At 50.6% G+C, this 27,993-nt stretch overlaps 1 protein-coding gene across 3 annotated transcripts in view; it reads left to right on the forward strand.

The window, feature by feature from the left end:
* Positions 1–16,089: 16,089 nt before the first annotated feature.
* SSBP3 (single stranded DNA binding protein 3) overlaps positions 16,090–27,993 on the forward strand; it is a 166,371-nt gene continuing 154,467 nt past the window's right edge. Inside the window, exons 1-4 of one of the 3 annotated variants that reach the window (XM_070367977.1) lie at positions 16,090–16,548; positions 17,547–17,619; positions 17,843–17,904; positions 20,661–20,745. In XM_070367977.1, the coding sequence (XP_070224078.1) occupies positions 16,493–16,548; positions 17,547–17,619; positions 17,843–17,904; positions 20,661–20,745 (276 nt within the window). In that variant the 5' untranslated portion in view covers positions 16,090–16,492. The remainder of the gene's footprint in view (positions 16,549–17,546; positions 17,620–17,842; positions 17,905–20,660; positions 20,746–27,993) is intronic. The other 2 variants (XM_070367979.1, XM_070367978.1) reach the window with 2 other exon arrangements.

A 27,993-nucleotide genomic window follows, 5' to 3' on the forward strand; every position in this document is an offset into this window, starting at 1 on the left:
ATTTAAGAGCTTGGGGTGTCCTGGATAAGCCCAGGTGTTTAGCCTCCCAGAGAAGGGGTCTTGCTTCCACAACACGCTTCCTCTTGCAGTCACATCATTGCCTAGATAGTGAGCACCTGAGCTTCTTCAGCGATGGCATAGGGCTAGGGCTCAGGTTCCTAATTCTTGGAAACTCTGGAGGGGCGAGAAGTTAAATCAGTGATGATGCCAAGAAATAGGCTGGAGTCAGGATGCCCGGATTCCAGTCCTCACCCTGCCTCCTTCTAGCTGGATAACGTGGTAAATCACCCCTCTTCTCCAAGTCCAGCTTCCTCCCCTGGAAAATGGGTGAAATGATACCCACTTTTAGAATAGCTGTGACAGTCAATAGGCTTACATTTGGAAAACTAGAATCATCTCAGAGTTCCTGATCACAAGGCAGGCCAGGTACTTGGCCAAGCACTTGAAGCTGTTATTTAATCCTCCCAAAACCTGAAGAGTTGGTGTGATGGTCTCTGTTCTACAGATGAGGAAATCCAGGCTTATGGAGGGTCAATGGTACAGAAGTATGGGGCAGAACCATGCCTCACCCTTAGGTCTCTCTGACCCCGAAGCTAGAGCTCTTAACCACATGAGACTGGCCTTCAGTGCCAGAACAGCACGTATTTCATCCATCCTTACTCTATTTTTTCCTGTCATATCCTGTGTCCGGAAAGAAGTTTCAATGATATTCACTGGGCATGTACTACATGTTAAGTACTTTTTTATTCTAGATCTTACCCCAAAAGGATGGTATCCTGACTCCCATTCTCCAAATGAGGAAATAGACTCAGAGAGGTCAAGTAGCTTGCCCAAGCTTGCCACAGAGACTAAGGAGTAGAGCTGAGGTTGAAGCAGGTGTTCTGTGGGACTCCACACAGGGTTCTGAGACTACATCCCACAGTCTCGTTTGTAGCAGCTGTCTGCAAGGCTGGTTATCTAGGGGTATCAGTTCAGTTCAGTTGCTCAGTCATGTCCGACTCTTTTCGACCCCATGAACTGCAGCACACCAGGCCTCCCTGTCCATCATCAACTCTCAGAGTCCACCCAAACCCATGTCCATCGAGTAGATGATGCCATCCAACCATCTCATCCTCTGTTGTCCCCTTCCCCTCCTGCCCTTGATCTTTCCCAGTATCAGGGTCTTTTCCAATAAGTCAGCTCTTCGCATCAGGTGGCCAAAGTATTGGAGTTTCAGCTTCAACATCAGTCCTTCCAGTAATACCCAGGACTGATCTCCTTTAGAATGGACTGGTTGGATATCCTTGCAGTCCCAGGGACTCTCAAGAGTCTTCTCCAACACTACAGTTCAAAAGCATCAATTCTTCAGTGCTCAGCTTTCTTTATGTCCAACTCTCACATCTATATGTGACCACTGGAAAAACCATAGCCTTGACTAGACAGACCTTTGTTGGCAAAGTAATGTCTCTGCTTTTGAATATGCTATCTAGGTTGGTCATAACTTTCCTTCCAAGGAGTAAGCGTCTTTTAATTTCATGGCTGCAGTCACCATCTGCAGTGATTTTAGAGCCCCAAAAAATAAAGTCTGGCACTGTTTCCACTGTTTCCCCATCTATCTGCCATGAAGTGATGGGACTGGATACCATGATCTTCGTTTTCTGAATGTTGAGCTTTAAGCCAACTTTTCCACTCTCCTCTTTCACTTTCATCAAGAGGCTTTTGAGTTCCTCTTCACTTTCTGTCATTAAGGTGGTGTCATCTGCATATCTGAGGTGATTGATATTTCTCCTGGCAATCTTGATTCCAGCTTGTGCTTCCTCCAGCCCAGCATTTCTCATAATGTACTCTGCATATAAGTTAAATAAGCAGGGTGACAATATACAGCCTTGATGTACTCCTTTTCCTATTTGGAATCAGTCTGTTGTTCCATGTCCGGTTCTAACTGTTGCTTCCTGACCAGCATAAAGGTTTCTCAAGAGGCAGGTCAGGTGGTCTGGTATTCCCATCTCTTTCAAAATTTTCCACAGTTTATTGTGATCCACATGGTCAAAGGCTTTGGCCTAGTCAATAAAGCAGAAATAGATGTTTTTCTGGAACTCTCTGGCTTTATACAGCCTCTTTTTCTGAACCTGCTACACGTCGCGCCCTCATGCTTCTAAAATGCTTCTTCTGGGGCAAAACCTTCATCTTCCCCCAGACCCCTAAGAAGAAACTTTCAGACAAGCCTCTGAAGAGGCTGGTGGTGACTAGGGCCCCACAAGGCAGTTAGGGACTGCCTTAGAACCTTCCCCTACAGCAGATTACTGGGAGCAGCAGTCTTTTGGCCCTGGGTGGGGGGACGGGAGATCTACTGTTCAGGAAGGGCACTGGGCAGGGGAAAGCAGTGACTCAGGAGCCAGCTGAAGGCATTAGAAACAAATCGCTGACTTCCCAGTTTTGCTGTGAGCTGCCCCAGTGCCTGGTCCTGTTTATAATGGTAATTGGGGGAGGGGGGAATGTGTGTAGGCGGCTGTCTGAGGGTTGAGGCTGAAGGCTTAAAGTTAGACTTCCTAAACCCACATCAACCTAGGAAACATTTACAGGAAAGAATGCCACAGATGGTTTTGTGTGTGTGTGTGTGAGAGAGAGAGAGAGGAGGCAGCAATTACAGGGAAGAACAGTGAGAGAGGGAGAGAGAAAATAAGAGAGACTGAGCAAAAGAGATAGACAAAGACAGAAAAGAGAGAGAAGCAGAAGTCAAAAGAAATACAATAGCAGCAGGCTTCCCAGGTGGGCTAGTGGTAAAGAACCCTCCTGCCAGTGCAGGAGACATAAGAGACCTGGGTTCGATCCCTGGGTCAGGAAGATCCGTTGGAGGAGGGCATGGCAACTCACTCCAGTATTCTTTCCTAGAGAATCCCATGGACAGAGGAGCCTGGTGGGCTACAGTCAGGGCTATAGGGTCACGAAGAGTCAGACATGACTCAAGAGACTTGACACACACGGACAAGGCCAAGAGAGGACAAAGAGAGGGGCAAAAAGTATGAAGCAAAGAAGACAGAGAAGAAAAACTTGACAGACACACAAAGAGAATTCATTTGGCAAATGTTTGCCAAGCACCTACTATGTGCCAGGTACTGTCTTGGGCACTGTGAATTCAACAATGGATGACACAAAACCCCTGTCCTCATGGGTCTCTCTAGTGGGAAAACAGAGAAACCCAGAGAGACAAGTAAAAACCCTGACAAGCTCACAAAATGACCAAAAGGGGACTCTATGGAGAGAGGCAGAAGCGGTACAGAGGCTGGAAGTGCAGAGATGCAGTGAGCAGTGGACCACAGGACACGGATAGAGCAGAGGAACCTGAAGGTGGAGGCTGGAGGCCAGGTGGACAGACTGCATTCCAGGGCTGGAGAGGGACAGAGCCTGGCGGACAGTGCTGAGAAGTATTTTTCCTGAGCCTGCTCTGTGCTCTGTGTCCCCATCCCCTCCCTGCTCCAGCGTGCAGGGGGCAAGTCCCCCAGCCTTTAGTGACCAGGAAACTGACCTCGAGTTCCAGCAACATCAGCCTTGGAGACTGCAGGCTGTGCTAGGATCAGGCTCCCAGGCTGACCCTGACCATGTGTGGACTTCAGGTACTGTGCTCCATTATCTGGATGGATGGGTGAACTGAGACCCAGGCGAATGAGGCAGGAGGGCTCTGGGCTTCTTGGGTTGAGGGCAGTGCTAGACAAAGGACAAAGCACTGACCTGGGAGCCAGGACCTCATGTTTAAGTTTGGCTCTGCCCACGGTGCTCGCCTCTCCTCCTCACAGAGTGGTGGAGGGTGGGTTGCTACCGTTGTAGAGTTGATGAATCATGTGAGAGTAAGTTTTGGAAGAGACCTATGTTTGAAAGCAGGGACTTTGACGGTTGCTGATGTCTGTTTCCGTGGAAACGGAGCTCAGAATGGGAGAATGAGCCGGTGAGCTCGGCTCTGAGAGTGCCCCAGATAGCTGGGGGAGAGTGTCGCTGCTGTACCCTCCTTCATCTGCAGGCTTTCTAGTCCTTGGCCCCCCAGGGGCCGACCCCATGGGAGGGGTGGGTCCCAGGGACGTGCTCAGTGGGTACCCCAGCCCAGGGCAATGAATGACTTGGATGAGAAAAGCCTGCAGTCTTCACAACAGTCACCCTCAGGGTGGACGTATTCTGTTGGAGCACAGATTCTTCATTCACTCAGCGCACCTGTCAACCAGGTTCTGGGTGGCACAGAGGTAAACAGGACACAGTCCCTGGCTTCCTTTGGGGTCCACAGGTGCCCATTATGTTGGGTCCCGAGTTCCCAGTTACTCACAAAGTCAACGCAGAAGGTGCCAAAGCTCGCCAGTGCCCCTCTTGCATCATGTCACCCCCAGAACCCCCTGAGCCTACCGTGGACTCTCACCGGTTAGCTGTCCTAGGTGTCATGATGCTGTCTTGCCTGGAATCCCTTTGTCCCTGCTGGGTTGCCTAGCAAACTCCTGCTCAACCTTCAAAGCCCCAGCTCCAAGCTTATCTCCTTGGCGAAGGTCCCCGCCCCCCGCCCACCCCCTGTAGACAGTGAGTACCTCGAGTGCGCAGACCCAGGCTCCTTGTCTTATTCCCAGAGAGGTTCTCGTTGGTGTTGGCTCCTACCTTCTCAGCTTCTTAGGAACTTTGCTGTTACATCGTGTTGCACATCTACTTAGGACCTCCAGCCTCTTCTTCACTACTCCCTCCTTCTAATGAGCATCTACACAGGTCTAGCCTCTCCCGTCTTCAACCCAAACAAAGCAAAGTTCCTTACCCCAAGGGGCTGGTCTGTCTCTTACCTGCTCACAGCCAAACTTCTTTTTATTTTACTTTTTTTTAACACCAAAGATATTTATTTCAAATCCTGAAAGATGATGCTGTGAAAGTGCTGCACTCAATATGCCAGCAAATCTGGAAAACTCAGCAGTGGCCACAGGACTGGAAAAGGTCAGTTTTCATTCCAATCCCAAAGAAAGACAATGCCAAAGAATGCTCAAACTACCGCATTTGACAATTGCACTCATCTCACATGCTAGTAAAGTAATGCTCAAAATTCTCCAAGCCAGGCTTCAGCAATATGTGAACTGTGAACTTCCTGATGTTTAAGCTGGTTTTAGAAAAGGCAGAGGAACCAGAGATCAAATTGCCAACATCCGCTGGATCATGGAAAAAGCAAGAGAGTTCCAGAAAAACATCTATTTCTGCTTTCTTGACTATGCCAAGGCCTTTGACTGTGTGGATCACAATAAACTGTGGAAAATTTTGAAAGAGATGGGAATACCAGACCACCTGACCTGCCTCTTGAGAAATCGTTATGCAGGTCAGGAAGCAACAGTTAGAACTGGACATGGAACAACAGACTGATTCCAAATAGGAAAAGGAGTACATCAAGGCTGTATATTGTCACCATGCTTATTTAACTTCTATGCAGTGTACATCATGAGAAACGCTGGACTGGAAGAAACACAAGCTGGAATCAAGATTGCCGGGAGAAATATCAATAACCTCAGATATGCAGATGACACCACCCTTATGGCAGAAAGTAAAGAGGAACTCAAAAGCCTCTTGATGAAAGTGAAAGTGGAGAGTGAAAAAGTTGGCTTAAAGCTCAACATTCAGAAAACGAAGATCATGGCATCCGGTCCCATCACTTCATGGCAGATAGATGGGGAAACGGTGGAAACAGTGTCAGACTTTATTTTTGGGGGCTCCAAAATCACTGCAGATGGTGATTGCAGCCATGAAATTAAAAGATGCTTACTCCTTGGAAGGAAAGTTATGACCAACCTAGATAGCATATTCAAAAGCAGAGACATTACTTTGCCAACAAAGGTTCGTCTAGTCAAGGCTATGGTTTTTCCAGTGGTCATGTATGGAGGCAAGAGCTGGACTATGAAGAAAGCTGAGCACCGAAGAATTGATGCTTTTGAACTGAGGTGTTGGAGAAGACTCTTGAGAGTCCCTGGGACTGCAAGGAGATCCAACCAGTCCATTCTGAAGGAGATCAGCCCTGGGATTTCTTTGGAAGGAATGATGCTGAAGCTGAAACTCCAGTACTTTGGCCGCCTCATGTGAAGAGTTGACGTTGGAAAAGACTCTGATGCTGGGAGGGATTGGGGGCAGGAGGAGAAGGGGACGACAGAGGATGAGATGGCTGGATGGCATCACTGACTCGATGGACGTGAGTCTGGGTGAACTCCGGGAGTTGGTGATGGACAGGGAGGCCTGGCGTGCTGTGATTCATGGGGTCGCAGAGTCGGACACGATGAGCGACTGAACTGAACCCATAGCCGATTAACAATGTTGCGACAGTTTCAGGTGAACATGGAAGGCACTCAGCCATACATATACATGGAACCATTCTCCCCCACAACCCCTCCTGTCCAGGCTTCAGCCAAACTTCTACTTTTTAAAACAATTTTACCTATTTATTGTTGGCTGTGCTGAGTCTTAGTTGCTATGTGGGCTTTTCTGTACTAGCGGAGAATGCAACTCTCAAGTTGCAATGCACAGGCTTCTCATTGCAGTGGCTTCTCTAGCTGTGGAGCACTGGATCTAAGGCACGGGCTTCAGTTGCAGTTGCCCGGCTCTAGAGCACAGGTTCAACAGTTGTGCACAGGCTTCCTTACTGCACAGCATGTGCGATCTTCCCGGATCAGGGATCAATTCCATGTCTCCTGTGTTGGCAGGCGGATTCTTTACCTCTGAGCCACCAGGAAAGCCCCTAAGCCAAACTTCTTGAAAGAGTAGGTTTCACGGACTGTCTCTATATGGCTCCCCTACCACATGTCCATCAGCACAATCGGCCTCCGTCCCCATCACTCCCCTAAAACTGCTCTCACCGGCTATCTGAAAGCCTTGTTTGTGCACTCTGCTGCTCAGCCACCACTGGGCATTCAGCATCCTCCTTGGAGCACTGTCTTCCCTGGCACCCTTCCCCTGGTTCCTCCCCACTGGCCCCTCTGGACAGTCCTCCTCGGTCTCCTTCTCCAGCTTCTCTTCCAACAGACCTGCTAGTGCTCCTCAGAGCTCCATCTTCACCTTCTTTCTGAGAACGCCTGTCCACTCGCATTATGGTCCAAGGAAGACCACCTTCTCCAGGCCACCTTCCCTGACCCTCTGCACCAGCTTAGCACCACTGCAATATGTAAAACACCTTTATACTCCAACATGACACTCGTCACATGTATCATAAGTACCAGTGGAGTTGTCTGCTTCCTCTGTGGGCTGCAAAGTCCCAGGCATCATCACATCCACCCCTGCTGCTCAGGACATTGGGGAGCAACGGGCTGCAGAGAGAGACAGAAGCCAGACGGTGAAGGACCTTGAACTTTTTTGCTGAGGACCTTGGGCTTCATCCTGCATGAGATGCAGAGTTTTAAGAGAACCAGTTTTAAGTACTGAAGCAGGGGCATGCCATGGTCATATCTGTGCCTTAATGCATCCCTCTGTCTGGCGAGGGATAGTGGGGGAGAGGCTGAAGGCAGGGAGATCCATTAGGGGTTGGAATCTAGGACTGGAATGCAGCAATGACGGTGCAGGGAGAAACCGTGGGGAATTTACTAGATCCAACTGATCAACCCTGGTGCTGGCTGGAGGTGAGGAAGAAAAGGAACGGAGATCTATGCTCAGGTTTCTGGCCCAAGTAACTGGCTAGGTGCTGATGTGGTATATAGAAATAGGGACTGAATAGGAATCAGATAGGGAGAAAGGAAGAGTGCAGTTCTGGACACTTGAGCTCTGACGTGCTCGAGGAATATCCAGAGGGGACTGCCTTGTAATGACACAGATATAATGCTGAGAGAAAACTCTGGGTCAGTGGGATAGATTCAAATCATCACGAAGGTCAGGTGTGGTCTATGCCAAGTGCATGGCTGAACTTGCCCAACAAGAAAGAGAAAGTCAAGCACACAGCCTGAGAGATGCTCATCTGTGGTAGACTGTGTTACTGTTCAGCAAATATCCACCCCCTTCCTGTGAGAGGCATAGTCTTCCCTGCCCCACTGAGGCTGAGGTTGACTGTGTGACTTGTGAGCAGATGCAACGCTTGCATGGCTGGCTTGGCCCCTGGTGCTCTTTTCTCCCACTCTAAAAAAAACAAGCCAGAGGAAAAAAAATTAAAAACATGCCAGGCAGCTTCTGCCTCTCAGCCTGAGCCCCGGCAGGGGAGACCCACAGAGCAGGTTCAAACTACACTCTGAAGCAGAACTGTCCAGTTGACTGTGGACATGTGAGTGAGAAAGAAACAGCTTTTATTATAAGCCACTGAAACATGGGGGCTCTTTGTTATGTAACATTGGATCAGCAATAGCCTGACTAATAAAATTTTAAGAGGAGGCTGGAGAAAAAGGAATCTTCAAAGGATAACAGAAGAGTCAGAGGGGAAGGAAGGAAATCAGGCGAGAGCTGGGGTCCTGAAACTGTGGTAGGAGCGGGTTTCAGGAGCATTAGCATCGCTGATGCCCTGAGGTCCACACTGTGGGCACCAAGCCCTCATGTCTTCTTCCTCACAGGTTATGCTTGGGGCACCTAAGCTACCCTTTCCGCTTGAATCTAAATTCTAGATGTTGATGGCTCTCCAAGCTACATCTTTGGGGCAGACTGGTCTCCCGGGCTCCAGACTCAGTATCTACCTGTCTCCTGGATATCTCCATCTGAACAGCCGATGGGCTTTTCAAACTTATCACATGACCTCTTCACACTCCCCACCCACAGACCTGCTCCACCTCAGGGGGCTCCCAGACTGGCAGACCCGTCACCCACACCAGAAGCTGGGGAGTCCTCTTAGCGTCCTTACATCCTTTCAGCTACCGAGCCCCGGAAATTCTCACCCTTCAGCTTCTTCCCACCTAGCCAGCTCTAGCACCCTTCACTGCAGCTGCCGCTGGCCCATCACTGAACTCCACCCTTGGTTTTTCCACAATGGCCCCCTGAGTGCTCTTTCTGAAGAACCAATAGGTCATCCCCTGGTTAAAGCTCCTATCAGCAGACAAAGACCAAACTTCTTAGCAGGACACCCAAGGCCCTGAAGAGTCCAGCCTCAGCGGAATGAAATAATTAATTATGCTGTCCCTTCTGTCAGAAACATGTCCCACACCTGCCCCCCACCGCCTAACTCCTACTTAAACTTGGCCTCCTCCAGACAGCTTTCCCTGACCACCTCCCACTCCATTCTACCCCACCACCACTGGGTTAATTTAAACCTTCCCCTTTTTCAGTGCCTCCCTGAAGCCTCATGATATCCTGCATTGTACCCCTCTTGTGCCTCATCGGTCTCACCCTAGTTTTTCTTTTTCCCTCTTTTTTTTTATTGTGGTAAATATACATAATTTTTTTTTTTTTTTACCAATTTTAAACATACAGTTTAGTGGCATTAAGTGTATTCATATTGTAGTGTAACCATCAGCACCAAAACTTTTTCATCTTCCCCAAACAAAACTCTGTACCCATTAGATACTAACTCCCCATCTTTCCTTCATCAACTCTGGCAACCACTGTTCTAATTTCCATCTCTCTGAATTTGACTATTCCAGGTACCTCATATGAGTGGATTCATACAACATTTTGTGTCCTTTTGTGTCTGCTTATTTCATATAGCATAGCATAATGTCTTTAAGGTTCATCCATGTGGCAGACATGTCAGATTTTTGCATTCCTTTTTCAAGGCTGAATAATATTCCATTGATTGGATATACCATATTTGTTTTTCCATTCATCTATTGATGGACATTTGAGTTGATTCCATCTTTCAGCTATTCGGAATAATGCTGCTATGATCATCAGTATACAAATATCTGTTTGAATCCCACTTTCAGTTTTTTGGGGTCTATACCTAGAGATGGAATTGGTGGGTTACATGGTAATTCTACGTGCAACTTTTTGAGGAATCACCATCCTGTTTTCCATAGTGGCTGTGCAGCTTTACATTCCCACCAATGGTGCCCAGGAGTTCCAATTTCTCTGTATGCTTGCCAATACTTGCTTTTTTCTTTGTTTCTTTCTTATTCCATAGCTGCCATCATGATGAGTGTGAAAGTGGTCAGCCCATTTTCACTCCAGCCATTGCTACAGGCATGGCAACCCACTCCAGTATTCTAGCCTGGAGAATCTCATGGACAGAGAAGCCTGGTGGGTTATAGTCCATAGGGTCGCAAAGAGTCAGATGATGACCTAAGTGACTTAGCTCAGACGCATTGCTATGGTAACACCCTATCTGAAACATTACCCCGCAGTACCTCTCCTTAGCTGTGGGAAAGAGCTCTTGTTTTCTGCTCTGGGGATTCTCTGATATCATGGCAAGGGACACCTGCAGAAGGGCTGGGCATTCTTCTCCTGCCATGAGGACCAGCTAGCAATAACTCCACCTGGTAGCTTCCGCCCTGCTGAAGAGACTTGCCTTCCCAGCCTGGAACATTCTCCCTTTAGGAGTTCACTCTCACACATCCTTTAGAATTCAAACATCACCTCCACAGAGAAGGCCTCCTTGACCACCACACCTTCCCCTATGGGATCATCCTCTCCTTGGTCCAGTTCATCAGAACATGTTTACCTGTGTGCCTACAAAATTAACCTCATCTTTCCTGCTGGGCTGTAAACTTCACACAGAAGGAGATTATCTATATTCTTAGCAACTACTGTGATGCCCAGTCCATGCCAGATGTTCAGGAAGCCTTTGCTAAGTGAATTATTTTATTCAACATTTAACACATTTTTATTGAGTACCAGCTCTAAAAGTGAGGATAAAACTCCCACCCACAGTGCTTAAATTCTAATGAGGGAAATAGGTAAGAAAAAAATAAACAAACATATGTCAGGTGGTAATGGTTGCTATGGAGAAAAATAGAACAGGATAAGGGGGGAGCAGGTGCCATTCCATAGAGGTCCATTAGGGAGGGTTCTGGTGATGTCTGATCAGAGACCTGGGGGGAGTGAAGGAATAAGGGGAAGCCTTTATTTGGAAGAAAGTGTTCCAGGCAAAGGGAATAGCAGGAGCAAAGATGTGGCAGGTGAATGAAAACAGAGGGATGTTGGCCCAAGGCAGGATGGAGGAGGCAAGAGGGGAACACTCTCCTGGGACTGAACACAGCAGAAAGCTTTATGGAGCCTTCTCCTTGAGTTCACGGGATTGAACTCCAGGCCAGGCACTCTGGACAGGAGGTGGAGTAGGTGCAGCAGGAACCGAGGAAGGACCAGAACGTCACCATCCTGGCCCCAGCCCGCCCTGGCATGACCTTGCTTCGTATATTCTTGTACTTCCAAGTGTCCCTGGCTCAAGGCTCAGCACATAGTAGGTACTTTCCAGACAGAACTAAACCTATCCAAAAAATTGCCTAAAACCCATTTTGCTACAGGTTGGCTCAGGACAAGTTTATGTCCTTCAGAAGATGTTGTAAAAACACACTTGATTTTTAAACTTAAATCCTTTTCCTTCTTCCTGAGCACCTCTTTGTTTGCTGACTCTGCTAGGCTAATAACATCAGGAGTAATCATCATTTTCCATTTACAAAATGTTTCCCCAATTACTGTCTCTGAGGAACCTCCACACAACCATCAGAGTAGTGGCTCTCCATTGTCCAAAGGTGTCAGAACTGGGGGCTCTGCCAGTGTTGACTGACAGCCCAGCAAGTGACTCCCCATCAGTTCCCTCATTTAACATCCTCATTTCACACACAGACTCAGAGAGGGGACAATCACCTGCCCAAAGTCTATCAGCAAAGCCCTGAGCCAGGTCCCTTGGACCTGGAGTTTGCACTGCTCCCATGGAGGCCCCCAAAGCCCTTGGGGAAACTTCTGCTAAAAAACTGGGGTGGATCAGTCTGGGTAGGAGCCTTGCTGGGCAGAGTAGTCCAAGGAATAGACCAGAGGTGCCTCCTCGAAATTCCAGGACCTAGTGAGCAGGAGGGGGATGGGCTGCAGGCCCAGCATCCGTTTGAACATCCGAGTAGGGGGGGTTGGAGGAACAGCGGGGCAGCCCCCAGCCTCTCAGCAGTTGTGGGGAACATAGATATAGAGCTGCAAACCTCTGGCATCTTTGGCAAGCACAACCATCAGGGTTGAGCCCACGGGCCTGAAGTCTCTTTCCTTTAAGTGCCAACTTCTGGAGGCCTGGCTCCCACCAACCTGATCCTAGAGCCCAGAATTTCTGCCCTCTAGTTTCTGGCAGCTGAGTAAAGGAGTGGCCATCCTAGCCTAAGCTGGGAATCCACCTCTCCTTCCCCTCTTCCACCCCACCTGCTTGTTCTTCCACATTCTGGTAACTCAGTTACTCACTTGTCCTATTCTTTTCACCACTGTGGCTGGGTACTGGAGGTCCACAGAGAATGAAGATCATCCCCTGACTGTGAGGAGAGGTAATCACTTTCCTGTGGGGCCAATGCACATTGACCACACTCATGCACAGTGGCCAACCAAATGGTCATGGTCAGAGAGAAGCAGAGGGGCAGCCAACCAAAGGTCATGGTTAAGGAGAGGCAGAGGGGCTTCCAGGGAACCTCTGGCCCAGACCAGGAGCTCCCAGAGGGCATCCTGGGAAGGCTTTCCAAGACGGAATTTTAGAATATTAGGAGTTTGTAACAGGAAAATGCTTGGGGGCAGAGCAGTGTAAGCTCCGTGGAATTTTGCCTGGTTTATTATCCACTGCCTAGAACAGTGCTCAGTACATAGATGCTCAATAAATATGTCCTAAATGAAAAGAAAGAAGGGAAAGAAAGAGGGAAGAAAGGAGGGAGGGAGGAATAGAGAGCGAGGAAGAAAGAAGAAGCCTAGGGTGGATATGTAAAATAGCTCAGTGTATTCTGGGAACCGAAAGTACAGTACTTCCAAGCTGTTGTAGTTTAGGTGGTGGGGCGAAGCTGGAGGTGTGGTCCTATCTAATCTTACTGTTGGTGGTGTCCATTTCTTATTTCCTTACCTACCCCGGAGTGACTTTGGGGAATGGGATCACTTTTTCCTCTCTTGCTCCTTGTAGCCCCTGGTGTGTGCATGGAGTGTTAACTGCACACAGGTATTGCACCTGGGCTGGGTGCTGGAGACACAGATGACTCAGAGTTGGTTCCTTCCCACTCCCCCACCACCACCTCTGGCTGGGGAGACAGACAGTAAACAAAAGGCTACAACAATGGGCAGAATGAACAGAGAGCTACTGGAGGTTAAGCAAAAAACTAGACCAAGCAGAGGGTTAAAGGGATGGGTTTTACTTTGGGAGTGAAAAACAGGGAAGTTTTCATGGAGGAGGCACTGGAGGGGATGTAAGCCTTAAAGAATGATCAAAGAAGAGGGGTGGGGTCGGAGACACTCCAGGCAGAGAGACCAGGCCAGAGGAGGTGGTGGAAGACGGTGGCGGGGAAGGTCCATTGGGAGATATTAGGAGATCCAACAGAGAAAAGTAGCCTGGGGGAATGGATGGAGGACCTAAGTGAAGAGAGCCATTGCTCCCAAATTTCCAAGTTCTGCCCACCTGTCATGTTAGTCCCTCAGCTGTTCTACAGAGACAGTGCCATTCCTGGGTAGGTTGTTTGCTTCTGATCTGACTGCATTCTGGGTTATTGTGCTGGGGCTGCTGAGTGGTCCTGCTTCCTGCGAACCCATCAGTTTCCCTCTCTCCAGCAGGCTGGGAGGCTATGGCACCCGCCTTTCTCTATCTGCCTGGGCCCTCCTACTATTTCTTTTAGGTTCACCACCAACCTACCAACATTCTTTGTCAAGTTTCAGGGAAGGGCAGACCACAGGGACAGAGAGCCTGGCACAGGTTCCTCAAATGCATGCCACACCTGTTCTGGAAGGAGGTACTCGTCCTTTTTTTCAGGGTGGGGTGTGAGGAAAGAAAACTATAGAAAGGAAATCTTACGGTCATAGAACATCAGACTCTAAAGAGATATTAAAGATCCCCCTTTCCCATTTGACAGATGAGGAAAATGATACACAGATATACCTGTGTTGCAACCCTGACTCTGACAAAGCATGGCCAACTTGATAGACAGGGCCAGAGAAGGGCAGTATTTTCCTTGAGCCAGGACCTAACCAACACTCATGATACTCATAATATGTGGGCCTTGCAGACCCAAGATGAGTCAGGCTTCTTGTGAGTCAGTCTGTTGACAAGCCATTCCTGGCCATTCCTAGCCCATCAAAAATAGAAGTTCAGGGGAAGGGTATGAGCAGGACAATTTAATTAGTGTGGGCTCTAAGGTACCTTAAGTTAGCCCTATTAAATTAAACCGCCTGGGGGAAAAATAACTGTAATTATTTCCTTCTCTTCCCTATCGTTGTATTTCAACTCCCTCCCAACCTCCATGCTTCCCTCATTCACAAAACAACCTTTAAACTAGGAGCTAGCACGCAGACAACCAGAGACTAGGAGTGTTTCCCTTTTTCTGCCTCCTTTCCCTGCAAGCTCTATGTCCCAGCAGAGAACAGAGTGCGTCCAGAGGCATTGGTAGGGCCTGGCTGTATTCTAATTTAAGGAAGCTGTTATACTGAGTAGAACATTATTCCAAAAATGCACCCAGAGTCTCCTTCCTGAACCAATGCCGTCTGTTTGCTGCAGGGGCATTTCTTTTTAAAGCCCCTTCTTCTCTCGTCGACAAATCAAAATAAGCAAACTTTAATGGTAGTGAATTATCCCTTATTTTGTTGATTCTAGTTCTGAGTTTTCCTACTTGAAACGTGTTTTCCCCAGGACACTGACCTATCCTTTAATTGTTTGGTGCGAGGCATGTTAGGGGGAGGGGCGTTACTTGTTTATTGGAACAGCGCAGTTAAAAAAAAAAAAAATCAACCTAGGCTAACAGTTTCAAGGCTCCCCTAAAGATGTATCCAAACAGGCAGCCAATCAGCGCTTACACAGCTTTTTCTGCTTGACTCTTTTAAAGAGACAGTGTTTTATCACATTTAAAGAGAACCGCGCTCTAAAAACAGTCTGAAAATGGGGGAGTCTTGCCCTGTTTGGTTGGTTTCTCGTCATAAGAGTGTCTAATGAGGGACACTCAGTGTGTCCTCGGGTTCTCGGCGTGGGCAAAAAGGAGTCAGGAGCAAATAGCTGGGTCACTCTGCCAGCCCCCCTCAATTTCCCATTGTACACCTGGGTCACTGACAATGGAAGCTTCCCCTCCCCCCACGCCTGGCTCTCGTACCCGACTCCCCAATTTAGCTCCATTTATTTGAAGTTTGCAGATTTCTGTGGCGCGCATTCCGCGCAGCGGGGCGCCCAGGTGACAACCCCATCTACCCTAGAATGGCACCATCTCTCCCGGAGAAGCCGAGGGGCTAACTTGCTAGGGCGGGCAGACCTTGGAAATTTGGGAGCAATCACTCTCCCTTCTCTTAGCCCAAGTCCTCAGTCCCTTCCCAGGTTCCCCAAAGCAGGCCAAGGGCCATTTTCGCGCAACTCCACTTTGGGGTTTTCCAAAGTATTTTAATGATCTAGTAAAGGAGCAGCCGCGCGCCTCGGCGCCGGCTCGAGCCGCCCAGCTCTCAGCGTGGAGCCCCGGGCCCGGCGCTCCGAAGCCAGACTAGGCGAAAGGGAGGACCACGGGCGGGGCGGCCAAGGGTGGGGGCGAGTAGGAGTCTGGGGAGGGGGTCGGGGTCGGAGCCCACGGGAAGGGCAGGCGAGGGGGAGGGGGAGATCAGGGCTGGGCTGGCGCGGGCTGAGGCGGGGGGAGGTGAGGGGCAGATAAGGGAGAGAGACGTGGCGGGAGGGAGCCGGTGCTCGGCTCAGGGGTCCGCGCCCCCTCCCCTCCGACTATGCCGCATCGCCCCCCGCCCCCCACCCGCTCCCCAGCGGTCCACGCCGCGGAGACCGCGGGTCGGACCCCCTCTTCGCGGGTGCCAGGAGACTAGAGTTCCCCCGTCTCGATTCGCGTCCTCTCCCTACATCTAGAGAAAACAGAGGCTCGCGCCCCCGGACACCCCCAGTTCGCCCGCAAGCGCAGGGACAGCGGCTCCTCGGTGGCGGCCTCAGCGGGGACTGCCGCGGCCGGGCGCTGACAGGGCGTCCCTCCCGGGCCGCCCTGGGCCCGCCCCCGCGCCCAGATTGGCCGAGGCGCCAATCAATCGCGGGACGTTGACGCCCGCCTCGATCCCTCGCCGGGGTAGCCACGTTCGGTTGAGCTCCAAGTAGACCAGCGGCAGCGGCGGCGGCGGCAGCGGTGCAGGAGGCGCAGAGGGCGGCGCAGGCGGAGCCGGGCGGGCGGGCGCGCGAGCGAGCCAGCGGGCAGCCGGGCCGGCGGGCGAGCGGCGGCGGCGGCGGCACCGGCACTCCAGGCCCAGCCGGCGCGGGAGGAGTTCCAGGGCAATGGGGCCGCGGCCGGGGCTGACGCTTTGACAGCTGGAAAGAGCGCGGAGCCAGCGCCTGGGGGGGAGGGAGGGGAACGCGGCGAGGAGAGCGCGAGCGAGTGTGCGAGCGAGCGCCTGGGAGGGGGCCGGGAGCGAGGGGGCAGCTCGGGAGCAGCCGGAGCGGTAGCGGCGGCGGCGGTGAGGAGGCTCGGCGTCCTCTTCTCTGCAAACCATGTTTGCCAAAGGCAAAGGCTCGGCGGTGCCCTCGGACGGGCAGGCTCGGGAAAAGTAAGCCCTATTTTCCAAGTGGCGGCCGCGCCGCCGCCGGGCTGCGGGCGGGTGGTGGGAGGCAGGTGGGCGGGCGGGGCTGCTGCGCTCCGGGCCCCGGCGCCGCCAGCCTGGCCCCTTCCCGAGGCCGCGGCGGGCGGCGTGGGAGAGCCCATTGTTGGGAGCCGGCTGAGGTTGGGGCGTCGGGGGGAGCCGCCGGGGAGGGGACACTTGGTGGCCCCGGGGCGTGCCGGGCGCGGGGGCCCGCGGAGAGGGGTGGGCGAGGTCCTGCGAGCCGGCCGGGGCATCCGCCCCGGCCGGGGAGCTCGCGGCGGTGACCGCACTTTGCCCACCGGGCGCGAGCAGGGGGCGCGTGGCTTCTGCAGCCCCGAAGGCTCCTTTTGTCCGCCCGCGGCTTGAGGAGTGCGTGCCGGGGGCTTTGTTCGGCCGGGAGTGCTCTGCCTTCCTTGCCCTCGGCCTCACCGCCGGCCCCGCGCCCTCCGGGGCGCCGGGCTGGGCAGGGACGGCGGCGCCGGCTTGGCCCTAGATTGGGGGACAGTTGTTTTGGGAGGAGGTGGTGAGGGCCGCCCTTTGGTGCCCTCTCCAGAGCGCGCGGAGCACCCCGGAGTCCAGGACTGAGTCTCCCCGGACCCTCAAAACTGGGTAGAGGGTGGGTTGGTGGCAAGGAGTAGGTCGGGAAAAGAAGCGAGGCTCTGGGGTCGGGCGGTTTGCGAGTTTGAGAGACCTAGGTGGGTTTGGTCCCGACGCTACTTGGAAGTTCAAGTTCGGGGGCTGCTCTGCAGCCCCCGCGGCTTGAAGTAAACGCGTCTCCTGGTACCCACCCCCTAACTGCTCGCACCCTTGGCCCAGGCAGGACCGAGCTAGCTGCTCACCTCTGGTCGGGGCCACAGTGGGACAGCACGGACAGGGCTGGAAGCCGGCTGGCACGGTCCAGGAGCGAGCACCCAGTGTGATCTGACGCCTTCCCTCTCTCTCTGTGCCCCCTGCCCACTTTCCAGGTTAGCTTTATATGTCTACGAATATTTACTGCATGTAGGAGCACAGAAATCTGCACAGACCTTCTTATCGGAGGTGAGTGGAACTCCCCCAATCATCCAGTTTCTTGACACCCCCTCCTCCCCATCGTTCTTAAAGCCTTTGTTTTCTGGAGCAGCCACTGTGGCCACCATTTTGAATTTTTATCACCTTTTGGCATTTATTGTTAGTTGGTCTTCACAGCCTTTTGGCTCCGGGAAGCCCCCAGCCCACCCCTTCCTTCTGCTGCCCTGATCTGTCTCTGTTCCCTCCATTCTAGATTCGATGGGAAAAAAACATCACGTTGGGAGAACCGCCTGGGTTTTTGCACTCGTGGTGGTGGTAAGTTTGTGATAGTTTTGTGTGTGTGTGTTTGTTTTCTTCTGAGCCCCCCGGGGTCCAAGTGAACAAAGACAGGGGGTCTGGAGCAGGCTCCCTCTGCTTTAGTCCTCAGCATTGTAGAGAGCAGGACGCCTCTGGGCCCTCAGACCAGGACTGGCAGAGAAGGGAAAGGGCAGAAGAGGTCGATGCCTAAAGTTTCTGCCTCCTCTTTTCCCAGTGGTGAGAACCTACTAATCGTGCCTGGTGTTGCAATAGAACTGCCTTACTTTTACATCTCACTCTGAAGCAGTAAGCATGGGCTTGGAAAAAACCTGGAAGGATTTTTGTCAATTCTGCATGCTGCTTTAATTAGAGGGAGTGGGGGTGGGGCAGGACCCGTGGCGGGGATACCAGGTCTGTTTTACAACTGGCCTGTCCCTTCCTTTTTCTCCTATAAGCTCGAAACGTTGAGAGAAAGATCCAGGGGGACCTTTTCCAGGCACCCTGAGAAAGAGCAAGACGAGGCTGCCACTTCCTCTAAAGATACTGATTCAGACTGACTGGATGTTCCTGCCCCCAAACCCCCACCCCTCTAAATAGCCCTAAAACCTCCAGGTTTCATTTTATTGAGACCTGGCAAATGCCTGTCCTTGGTAGTTGGGGGCTGTTTCTGTGACCCTCTCCCAGGCCCCTGGGCCTGCCTGCTTGGGACCACCAGAGATCTGCTCCTGGTTTGCAGTCCCCCAGGAGGGAGGCTTAGGTTTAGCTGGAGCAGTTGCTTTGAGTGTAAGACTTGGGTGTTTTGTGGGACCGATTGGTGGAGTCTTTGACATCTTTTTCAAAAGGAAAAGAGAGCAGAGTGGCTTTTGATATTTTGCTGGAGTTCAGTGCCCCATCTTGGGATCTTACCACATTTACCTGACCGCCAGCTCGGGTTACTGTTTCAAGTGTCTTTGAGATGCAGGGGGATGAAGTGTCTGTTCTAACTTGCTGCAGAGAAGATGAGTTTTTAATTACTTCTGCCAACCTCGCAACTGCAGAGTTGGAGGCGTTTGGTGTGGTGTAAGGATTCTACCTGTAGGAGTGGGTGGCCAGTCTTCTGTGCTTTTGTTTTCTGAGAGGAGTTGTGTGGTTGAGGCTGGCCGGTCCGGCCACCACGGACTTTGCAGAAACTTAGGCTTATGAGTAAAAATTACTCAGAAGGGGCTAGGGAGTTTGTCGTGTTAGAAATGTAGCATGTAGAGGAAGTTAATCAAATGTGTGCAGCCTCAGAGCACAGAAAGGAATGTTCTGCTGTTAGTAGGAGTAGAATGTCCTCCCTCTGCAGTTAGTAAAAGTTCCCGATTATCCTGTTCTGCGCTTAATCACTGCCTCCCCCTGCCCACCCCCCGCCCCCCACACACATACACAACTTCTCCAACCTTATCTCTGCCCTGGGAACTAGAGTGTGTCGTGCCGGGCTCCGGCAGTGGGGACTCTGTGATTTGACACCGAGCAGATGACTGCAGCCTTTGGAGTGGGAGGAAGCGGTGGAGCAGATCTGAAGAGGGCCAGGCTGCGTTCCTCGCGCACCTGGAGTGAGATGCTTGTCCGCTGACAGACAGAACTGGCAGTTGAGATGGTTTCTTCTGGGCTGGCTGTTTGTGATGACGACAGGAGCGCTGGTCCAGGAGTCAGACCTCCGCTCTGGTGCACACTTTACCCTTCAAGCGGGTTCCCATCCCTGGGCCTCGGGCTCTTGACCTGGAGAGGGTTTCTAAGGCTGCTTGTTGATACCACTGACGACCTCATGTTTGTATAGGGTTTTATTGGTTGACAAAGGATTTGTCTGTCTGTTTTCACATAATGCAAAGCGTTGGGGTGACCATACAGAAATCACAGAGGGGAGTTAGGCAGGGAAATCTCCCCCCTAACCCTGCTTTTGCTGGACAAGTGGCTGTCTGAGGGTGGGGGTGGGCTTTATATTAATGTGGAAAAACAAGATACTTGGTCATCCATAACCTCACCTTTGGGTGATGGATTTATGTTCTTTGATGGGCAGGGGAACAATGGTTTTTATATAGGAATGCCTTGGGGGAGGGCCTAGGTGAGAGTGCGGGTGAGCTGGCAGGGGTCCGTGGGTGGCCAGCCCCAACCACACAACTCCTCTCAGAAAACAAAAGCTCAGAAGACCCGCCACCCACTCCTATAGGTAGAATCCTTACACCACACCAAACGCCTCCAGGGTATGGGCTCTGGGTTAAGAACCTGGAGGCTCTTTTTATTGCCAGAGTCACCCAGGTTTCTGTGTATATGAATCATAGTCTTGACTTTGACAATTTAATCTTTTAATGAAATGCAGCCATTTTGGGTGGAGGTGGGGGTGTTAATAGGAGCACAGATGAGACGGGCATGGATTTGCATCCGGATTCCTCCGTGTCCTCCCTGGGCATCCGTGGGTGTGTTGTACTAATGGGCTTGAGCCTTAGTTGCCCTGTGTATAAAGTGGGAATAAAATCACCCACCTTACAGCTCTTGGGGGTTACAAGCAGTGTCATGGGCATGCACATAGTAGGTGCTTGAAGGGTGAGAACTATTGCTCTTACTACAAATGCCAGGCTGTCGAAAAAGGTTGGGTCCATTTTGTTTTGTAGACTGAGTTTGCCCAATGAAGACTGAAAAGGTGGAACTGAGCCTTGGGGAGACCTGGTGCTGTTAGTACCATGCATTGAACACTTGCCATTGGGCACACAAGTAATAATTAGTAACTTGATCTTATTTTATTTTTCGACTTGCAGTGTATTTTGGGACCTTTACTGTGCAGCTCCTGAAAGGCGAGACACTTGTGAACATTCAAGTGAAGCAAAAGCCTTTCATGATTACGTGAGTAACAAATTTTTAATCCTGGCAATAATTACAGGGTTGGATAGCTTGAACTTCTTTAGTACCAAAAGCAAATACACAGCCGGTTGGCAGTGGTCTTTGTTTTCTCCTTGCCTTTCTTTCTGTCCTGCCCACCTCCCTGCTGTCCTCGCCCCGTACCCTCCTCCAGCAGCTGTCTAACTTGGTAAACGGTATTTCATAATGTTGTAATTATGGAAAAGAGCATAGACACCTATCTGGAGCATTAAATGGCCTTGTGCAGGGCTCAGCCCTGTGCGGTTTATGTTCTGATTGAGCAGTCTGCTGGGGGATGGGGGTGACCAACCCTCTTTGGTGCGGGTTTGTGAAAAAGTTGACCACAGTCAAGAAAAATAAAAAGCAGATATGAAACTTTTGTTTTGGAGTAGAAGGTGTGTTTTGAGTGAGATTTTGGTGAAATAGATTCTTAGGTTACTTTCCACAGAGTGATCTTTCAGATTATGTTTTTGGCCGGTGGGGGTGGGGTGTGTGTGTGTGCGTGCGTGTGCGTGCGTGCACATTCAGAGATGCAATGGCAACCCACTTCAGTGTTCTTGCCTGGAGAATCCCAGGGACGGGGAACCTGGTGGGCTGCTGTCTATGGGGTCGCACAGAGTCGAACACAACTTAGCAGCAGCAGTGTGTGCACATTGTGTGTTTGTGAGTGGGGGCCTTGTGTTGTGTCCACCAAGACGTATACTTTGAGGTCCTTGGCTGATGCGTAATACTGTGTTCAAAATGTTCTCGTGAAGAAAGTTTGATCACATTGTATAGTGCTTTCTACTCTATCAATCCCTCTCCCTGGGTAAGTTTCTTAAGAGTTATAAAATGCATATAAGAGAGAGATCTACTGCCTGTCCATTTCCCACTGAGCCCCCCCTTAAAAAAAATTGGACTCCAATTGGGGTGGAGTCAGATTTTTGACTGTTTCGGGTGAAGCAGGTTAGGGTCTTCTGGAGGTGAGTGGAATGGAAGGGGAAGGGTCTGAAGATCTTCCCAGCCTCCTTTGCTTCTTGTTGGTCTTGTAGAAAGTTAAGTGTTTGTGTGTGTGTGTGTGTGTCTAATGTGTGTGCACACATGTGCACTCAAGAGGTGGGTTATTTGATTTTCCACTTGTGCTTGAGGTGGGGAGGAATGGTCCCTTGAGCTCCAGGACACAGAAGTTGGTTTTTTGAATGTCATCAGGGACCACCCACTTGGCCAGGCCATGTTCATTCCCTGCGTGCAGTTTGAAACTGGCCTGGGAGGCCAGAACCCGTTTGGTTGAGTTTCACAAGTGGTGAAGTCCCATGCCCTGAGTATCTTTGTGGTGAAAATGTCTCTGTGTAGTATGAGGACTTAGAGATGCCGCTGGAGGCTCCCTGATTTTGAGAATATTCAATGTGATGAAATTTTGCTGACTGTGAAGTTAATGCTCCTGGGTGTGGGATGCTGAGGAGATTGACCAGTTCTTGTGCCCTCTCCAGGGCTTAAGGAGAGAAGCTGGCAAATGGTACTTATGACCTGGTGAACCTTTAGTAATAAAAGGTGAGAGGGCTGGTTCACTTGTGATGTGGTTCTTCTGGGAAAATTGGTGGTGGTGATCATAGGGTTTCCTGAGCTGGAGGCTGGAGGATGGGGGCGGAGGCCAAGAGTTACATTAGCCATATAAAAATACTTGGGGAATTTGACCTTTCTATTAGTAAAAATTGTGTGTGTGTGTGTGTGTGTGTTGTGTGTTTAAACCTTTGGACAGCCAGTTCCTCTGTGGCCTGTATTTAACTGCTATGCAGATGGTTCCACCTTAGAGTAGGGATTGGTGGAGATTCCTATTTCAAGTTACTCTCTTGATGTAGGATGTCTGTGCTGTCTTTTAGAGAAGTTAGTGATTTTTAACTAAGTTTAGCTCCCTAGTAAATAACGTAAGATTCTTTAGCAGTTTGTGGTTTGGTCTGCTGTCTTAAAACAGTATGTCTGGCAGTGAAAGTTTGCATGGGTAATTTGTTGAGGGAGGGCAGCAGAATTGTGTAGAGATTGCTGAAGTTGGTGTAGACCTTTAGAAAATGCTAGCAAGAACTGAAGTCACAGGGGTTGAGGCCCAGGATTCACAGATCTTGGGATCCTTTCTTCTGGATTGGGATCCACTTGGTGTGATGTGACCTGAGAGTCAGGTCATGTGAGAGGAGGGCTGGAGTGATGAATGGGGGATGGGAACGGACGGACCATCTTTATTGTGAAAGAGTTAAGGGAGGGTGGGCATTGAGTTGCAGAGATGGCAGAGGAGCAATGGGAATTTTAAAAAGTATTTAAGAAACTGATGAAAAGGAACCCTCCCTCTTTTCTGTGTCCTTCTCAGATCTTCATGTGGTCTCTCCAGTCCCACAGCTACCATCTTCTTTGCCCTAACTCCTTCCAGCTAGAGTTACTGCTGTAACCTCTTCCTGGGCTCCCTTCCTCTTAGCTGGAGTGAGTGCCTCTCTTATCCATCATAGCACTTTTTAGCTTCTTTGTGGAGGTCTTCGGTGGTAGTTTGCTGCATGCACACTCTGATCACTTCTTTGTCTCAGTGTCTGTACAAACCACCTGTCCAAAGCCTTTGTTGATGGCTTTCGACGTGCTGGGCCCCTGTCCTGGTGCTCTAGGTTCAAGCTCTCGTTTCAAGCTGCCAGTGGCCTGGGAGAGAAGGCATGTTGTTAACTCTGTTTTGCAGATAAAGAAACCGAGGCACAGAATGGTTATTATAGCTGTAACAATTAGGATCCAAACACAGGTCATAAGTGACTCCAGAATCTGTGTTCCTAATGCTGCCAAGACTTGGCCCCAAAGGTCCACGGCAGATGTATTTGCACCTATTCCGGCCAACTTCCCATTCAGGTTTGTCTTTCTAACCACAGCTTATTAATTTTTTCCATGCTAGAGCCTATTTATCTACAGTACTATTCATTTCTATAGCTCCCACAATACCTTGCACATAGTAGGCATGCATACTAAATAGATGAAGGGATTAAGGAACTGTGGGTAAGAAAAAACACCCATTTTGGGGTATTTTGGTAATCTGGGTCAGTGAGTAACCTGGTTTGGAATAGCTGGTAGAATATTGGAAGATGGTCTTTGAATGACTGGTTTTTGCTGGGCCATCTTGAATTAGGTGATTTTAATGTGGTAATGTGTGTTATCGTAAATCCTTTTTGGAAGATAAAGTAAATAAGAGTGTGTGGTAACTGGCCTTCTGTTTTCAACCAAGGGAATTCAGAGGTTTTCATGGTTTGTCCGTGAGGCTCAGGTACCTGCCTGGGCCTCAGAGGTAGTGAGTATGTGTGGGGCGCGGGTGAGAAGGGACTCCCATGGGACTGGGAAGGACCTCATTGCGGAAGATCCTGCTCTTGGCTCTCCTAGGGAAGTGAATCTGTGTTCCTGGCAGGTGGTCTCCGCTTCCTGGTGGTGGGTTAGGGTGTGGTGACCTCAAAGGTACATCTCTCTGGTCCAAGCCAGGCTACAGGGCTGGGAATGAACCAGGTGACTCAGTGGAGAGGAGATTGAAATTTTCTTTGAACTGGTGAGTTTTTATTTGAGTCATAGTCTGTTTCCGCCCCTCCACACCTGGCAGCTTCAGTTTGCTTGGCTCATTGTGTGTAAGCCAGAGTGCCCTGACGTTGACCACACATAACTCAGGGATGCGGGTTCAGTCCCTGGAATGGACTTTTCTGAGAAATTGGTTTACCTGAAGTCAGCAGAGCCCTGAGGCCACGGGAGGAGTCTCTCAGGGACCCAGCCTGCGGTTTCTTTGCTGTTCTTCTTTGGCCAGAGCAGAGGTTCTCAGATGCTGATGAAGCCCTTGGGTTCTCTTAGACACCAATGTCTGTCTGGTCCTGGCCTTTCTTGGAGTGGACACTCCCACACACCAGCTCAGTGTTGTCTGAGTTGAAGGTGTTGGAGAGCAGTGACACTCAGGTTGGTCTACTTTACATAACTCTTTATCATTGCATGGTTGTAGTTTGACTTCATAGCTGCCAGGTGATCAGGTTTTATTATTAAATCTGACCCCCACTTTACAGATGAAGAAACTGAGGCCTGGAGTTGAGATGGCTTGTCTCAGGGCATACAGCCAGGAGGTGGCAGAGCTGGGACCAGTTCCCAGTTTTTTAGATTCTACCTTCTAGCTTTTGACAACCTTCATTTGATACAGAATTCCTACAAAACAGAGGGAAGGTATTTGCATTTGACCCAAAGCGTGCCTGTGTATAGTCACTGAAGAAATAATTCAGGGGAGAATTAAAGTAAAGCCCCTGTGCGGTGAATTGCAGAGTCACGGGCAGAGATGGGACCCAGGCTCTGGGAAGGGAGTTTGTTATGTTGCAGTGGCTGTCTTGGCAGGAAAAATCCGAGAAAAGCTATGGCCTTCCCTTCCAGAAAACGCATGTATCCCCACAGAGGAGACTTTGTGCATGATTTCAGTAGGCTCATGGTTGCTGTCCCAAGCCCCATCCATCATCCCCAGTGAAGAACGTGGGGTTCAGAGTGGACGTGGAGTCCATGACCTTGGCAGGTGTTGAGCCTCAGTTTCCCTTTTTGAAGACTCTCCACCCCTTTCAGGTCAGCCTCGGTGGAGCTGGCTCTCCTACCCTTATGCACACCCCAGCAGGACTCAGCTGACCCCCACACCCTGCACCCCGCGCTGTGAGCCTGTCTCTCCAGGTGGGTTGGTTAAAGTCAAAAAGCGCCCCAGAATCCTAGGTGTGGATGGGAGCTGAGGTATTTGTGGCTCTGTGGCAGGGGTCCAGCGTCCTTGGTGGGTTTGAAATAGCAAAGTGATATTTGAGAGGGCTCTCCTTGAATGTGCTGAGCTGAGGTTCCTGCCAGGCGAGGAGTGTCCACTCGTGCCAGAACCCTTTGGGAGCAGGGGCGTGAGAGGGTGGCATCGTGGCAGGGGCAGCTCCAAGGAGCTGGGGGCGTGCTGTCCCCCGCGATAAGCCAGCCTAGCTATCTGCCCAGAAGTCTGGCAAGTTCACGGCCTTGCGTTTGGCTCTGACCCTTGGCACCCTTGTGTGGCAGATTATAAAAACAAAACATACACACAGTTGTTTCTTTCCCTGCTCTGCTTGGAGCTCAGACCGTGTTGTGGCCTTTCTTCGGGCTCCCGCCCCGTTTGTTGCAGCTCCTCTTAACCCCAGAGGCTGCCAGACTCCTCCATCGGTAGCTAATTAAACACTAAATGAGTAACTGGAATTGCTTTTTGCCAGAATCCGGGCAGTGTGGCCACCTTAATGGGTTTCAAGTGGCAGCAAGACCCCAAATTGCAAATCCTTGCCCTTTATTTCAAGGCGGGAGGTGGGGCGGGGGGAGTGGTGGGGACCCAAACAAAGTTTTTGGCAGTGGTCACTTCATTTGAACTCCAAGACCAGCCATGCGCTCCAGTCTGTGCATAATGCCATCTTTGTTAGCTAAGCCTTTGCAGACTTGGACCAAGAGTTAACTGAGTGCCAGCCACCGCTCCAAGGGAGCGGGAGACACCCAGCTCTCCCTGCAGCATCCCTTAGGCCACTTAGATTTTGCAAGGGAAGCGGGTTCTCCAGTAGGGACCTCTGGCCAGAGCTGCCTTGCCCCTTCCCTCGACCTTCCCACCTCTGTGGGTGAGTATGTGTGTGTGTGTGAGCGTGAGCTTAAGCCAGAGTGCCAAAGGGGAGGCGTGTGTGTTTGAGGGCCTGTCAGCCAAGATAACAGAAATGTTATACTAGCTGTAGCCTTTATAATAGTGTCTAGGGTTTAGAGTATTTAGAAAAATTAATCTTTTTAGCTTGGTAATAATTCTGACCACGGCACAACTGCATTAGACGATTCACATAAACTTCTTTAATACATGTTGCTGGAAGCTTACAGCAAATAGAAATAATGATTGTTTTTGATTTGCCAGGGTAATGGGGTTTTCTGTAGTCTTGCTGAGATGAGTTTTAGGAATGTTTCTCTCCGGTGTTACGATTCCTGCACCCCGCCCCCGCCCCCCTGCTCCCCCACCTTGGACCCTGAATCCTCTGGAGTTTGAAGGGTTTGGGTTCTGACTGGTAGCTGGGATAGACACCTGAGTTCTTGTTCCTACTTTGTCATTTCCTGGCAGGGCGGACTTTTGAAGCCTTGGTGTCCCCATCTGTAGAATGGGGAAATGGTGATTCCTGGATGGGTTCGTTGTGAGGGTTCAGTATGATTGTATATGTAAAATGGTTGTCTCTCAGTGGCCAGTGCTTGATGAGTTAGTTTCCTTTCTCTTTAAGGCCCTAACGTTTTCCCCTAGAACCTTTTAATACGATGGTGATAGCAGCATATTTTTCTGGGAGAGCAAGTTGACGCTAGTGAACTGGACACTTAAGCTACCCGCTGATGCCCTCTGGTGCCCGGGCTCCTCTGGTGTGTCTTGGAGCCCTCCCTTCAATACCAGTGTCTTGTCTCCCCCCAACACCCCTGTCGGGGGCAGAACAGGCGGTCCTGGCATGGGCTGGCACTGATAAATGGTCCCCTGAGGCATCTGTGCCCCTTATCTGTGTTGGACAGAGCAGTCTTGTTCCACTCCCGTGTGTGGCTGCTGAGTTGTTAGATGGGAAAAGCTTGCAACTTGACAGGAACAGAAACCTGAATGCAAATTTGTTTCACACGCCTTGTTAGCTGGAGGGGTCTTTACTTTTCAAAGTCCATTCTCTTGATTGTGAGGTGGGTACATGGGTCATCCTTGCTCAGGCCGCCATGAGGGTGGCTGTGAAAAGGCATGGAAAACCATCCAGAAAAGGTTAACTGCGGGGGTAGTGGTGGTGGTGGTTTTGTTGCTAAGTTGTGTCCGACTCTTGCAACCCCATGGACTGTAGTCTGCCAGGCTCCTCTGTCCATGGGATTTTCCAGGCAAGAATAGCGGATTGGGTTGCCATTTCCTTCTCCAGGGGATCTACCCAACCCAGCAATCAAACCCACATCTCCTACATTGCAGGCAGTCTTTTCTGCTGAGCCACCAGGGAAGCCCAGCTGTGAGGGGCCTGCTTGTAAATGCTTGTAAGGGTGACCAGACTCGAAAGCCCTGCAGTCTTTGTCCTCTTTGGTATGTATGTTGCTCTGGCCAGCCTCGGGCTGTCTTGACTTTTGGATTGAGTGGAGTCCCTACGAAGGGCCTTAGGGAGAAGGCGAGGAAGGCATGTGTCAGCCTTTGTAGGTCCACCGGAACCTAGTTCTGGGCATGTGGGCTGCCATCTCTGTCAACTTCCTGGGAGGAGC

Source organism: Bos mutus, chromosome 3 (genome assembly GCF_027580195.1).
Source record: "Bos mutus isolate GX-2022 chromosome 3, NWIPB_WYAK_1.1, whole genome shotgun sequence".
NCBI lineage: Eukaryota > Metazoa > Chordata > Mammalia > Artiodactyla > Bovidae > Bos > Bos mutus.